The 2,780-nt window shown below is 47.2% G+C and overlaps 1 protein-coding gene across 1 annotated transcript in view; it reads right to left on the bottom strand.

The window, feature by feature from the left end:
• SYAP1 (synapse associated protein 1) overlaps positions 1-2,780 on the bottom strand; it is a 39,462-nt gene that overhangs the window by 16,171 nt on the left and 20,511 nt on the right. The window contains exon 5 of the mRNA XM_012656626.1: positions 870-1,009. Within this exon, the coding sequence (XP_012512080.1) occupies positions 870-1,009 (140 nt within the window). The remainder of the gene's footprint in view (positions 1-869; positions 1,010-2,780) is intronic.

Below are 2,780 nucleotides of genomic sequence, written 5' to 3'. Positions count from 1 at the left end.
GCAGTCCAAAAGGCCTGTCCCAACATACAGCACCACGTGCCCTTTCCATATAGCGCTGTTGTCGTGCAAGGACAAGTAAGGAGCGCCCGCCACATGAAAGGCAGGGCCCAAAACAAACACAAAATATCCAAGGAAATGGCACAGAGAAGAAGAGAATCTTTCAAGAAAACTGTAATTCATGTCAGGGAATAGTCAGATAACCGCATTGACGTAAGAAGAGTAAGTACTATGAGAAAGGGAATGTTCACAAAATAAGAAAAGAACGCTGACTTTAAGCATGGCACACATTCAGTCCAAGGGACTGGACTAGAAAAGGTGGGGAAGAGCCGGGGACACAAAGCCCGGGGGGCAGCAGCAGAGGGGAAGGGCGGCGCCGCCAGGGAAGGCCTCCCAGAACACACTGTGCCTGCTTCGGACAAGCAGGGATTCCCAGGGCCCAGAGGAGCTGTCAGTGGAGGAAAAACCTCGGGCAAGAGAACAAGAACACAGCTGCTGGAGCAGAGCCCGAATGGAAAAGCCGCCAGCTTGAAAAGAACGTCCTGGTGCGCCTTGAAGACCTGAATTTGATTTGGGGAGACGAGGCATGTTTGTGGTTTCTGCAGGAAAATGTGTTCTACCTTTTATCTGTGATAGCAGAGCACATCTCATCTCCACCCTCTATTTCCTGCAAAGTCTGCCCTGGGTTTGGATGCTAGGGTGCCCTGCGGGGTGGGGGAGGGGGGCTGCTGAAGGCCGCAGGGCCGGCTTTTATGAACAGATAGTCAGAGACCATTATTCTTCTCTCATGCCGAGCACACGACCAAGGCCATCAGGGAATGAAAAGGACGCTGTGTGCGCAGTACCACTACACTGAAGGACGCACTGCTTACAGTTTAGGAACGAGGGAGAATCTCATCCTGCTCAGCAGCTCGTCCTCTTGGAGCATGACCAGGGCAACGGGGTACATCTGATCAAACTCGAAATTAAACTGCACGCCTGCCGGAGGGTCACGAAGGAAATTCCTCTTGTCCTTTGATGAAAAGGGAAAAAAAACACATGGGGAACACCGCAAAGTACAATATGTAACAATGTATTCTGGATTGGACAAGTATTGAATTCTTTCTAAAGCTTTTAGCTACAAAGTCCACTGAGCTATCATTAATCCGTGCACAGGGAACAGCTGATGCTTTCATATATTTTCAAACACTTTCAACTGGAGAGAGCCTCTTGGGAGGCCAGGAAATTCAATCACGTGATTAGTTGAAATCATATGAACATTCGTTTGTTTTAGCGGGCACCTTTAGGTATGTGAAAACTAGTGTAAATCCTTTTAGAAACATTCTAATCCAAAGTTGAAGAATCGGCTAGCCACGTGGTCACGTGAAAAAAGTGAAATCCATAACTCAACTCATTTTGCAAGTGTGCACAGACCCTGCTTTCATCCCACACACCTCTTTGGACAAAGCCAGCAGGCCCAGGCTCCACTGCCTCAGTCCTTGTACCAAGGGCCTGGAATGCAATGGTGACTGAGGAAACACAACTGTTCTTCTCAGAGTGTTTTCAGGCTGGGGAAGGCTCGTTGGTTCGCTCACCAAACCTCTCAGGCAACACCCCGGCTCACCTGCTGAGGACCCTGTGAAGTGAGTACTTCCATCCTTATTTTACAGATGAGCAAACAGGGTTAGGCAAGCCAAAATGGCTTGTCCAAGGTCACGTATGTGCTCTAGGGAGTGGCAGAGCCAGGACTCCAAGTGTCCCCCTCCCACCAAGTCGCCCTTCAGCAGAGCTGCAAACTCAACGGGCTGTCTTCATACCACACAGGCTCTGGCCATTTTAATGAAGGACCATCACTTGATTCTGCAAGATGAACACTGCCACAGGGTATGACAACACCACAGGGTCAGCTTGGGATTACGTAGTGCTTCCAGCTTTCTCACCCACTCCTCTCTACTGACCCCCTCTGTGGACTTGGTACCTCCTGCAAGTTTCTGATGCAAAATGCATGGTGCTGGGATGTCTGCAGTGGGGAGAGGAGGAAAGGAAAATGACTCGGCCCCTCAACACTTCCTTGCCCTGCCATAACTCAATCTTTTAAACACATAATACACACAACGTTAAGTGAGTTCTTCTTCATGCTGCTGAATTCGGGTTTAGGATACTTGAAATTAAGGGTCATAGAATCCACAGTCCATTGTATAGTTAACATACTGACAAAATGTGTCACATAAGCATTTAGTCATTCGAGTATATTAAAAATTGGAGTGTCATTAAAAAGAAATTTAATCCAAGACTGTATTAGAGAAAATGATTCCACCACAGAAGACCCTCAACACGGCCTGTGACTGCACAGCCAGGGTACGATGCGGGAAATCTGACGGAGAACCACTGTGAAATCTCCAACGCACTATAGCCGCCATGCCCAACCTGCAAGAGCTGTGACAGGGTCCGTACTTTTCTTGGATCATGTCTGTCAGCCAAGATGGAAATAAAATGAAAGATCCAAAGTCAAAGCCTTCTTGGATTACCTGACCCTGGAGAGGCCAAATATACCATGGAACAAGGATGGCTTCAAATCCCTCTGAGATGCAACATGACTCATGTTGATTAGTATGTAAAGGGATGTCTCCATACTACCCCCTCTCCTACAGACTGAGCATAATAATAGCCAAGGCAAAGAGCTGCAGTTTTGGGCTACTCAATTAGGATAGTTTGTTTCTCCCCCCTTTTTTCCCTTTCTTTTCTTCTTTAAAATCTTTTTTGTCTGTAAATATGACATACATCCATTTTTTTTTTTATCTTTT

This window comes from Propithecus coquereli, unplaced genomic scaffold (assembly GCF_000956105.1).
Source record: "Propithecus coquereli isolate 6110/MARCELLA unplaced genomic scaffold, Pcoq_1.0 Scaffold513, whole genome shotgun sequence".
Taxonomy (NCBI): Eukaryota; Metazoa; Chordata; class Mammalia; order Primates; family Indriidae; genus Propithecus; species Propithecus coquereli.
Note: the sequence above shows the minus strand (reverse complement) of the source record. Positions and strands in the feature narration are given on the sequence as shown.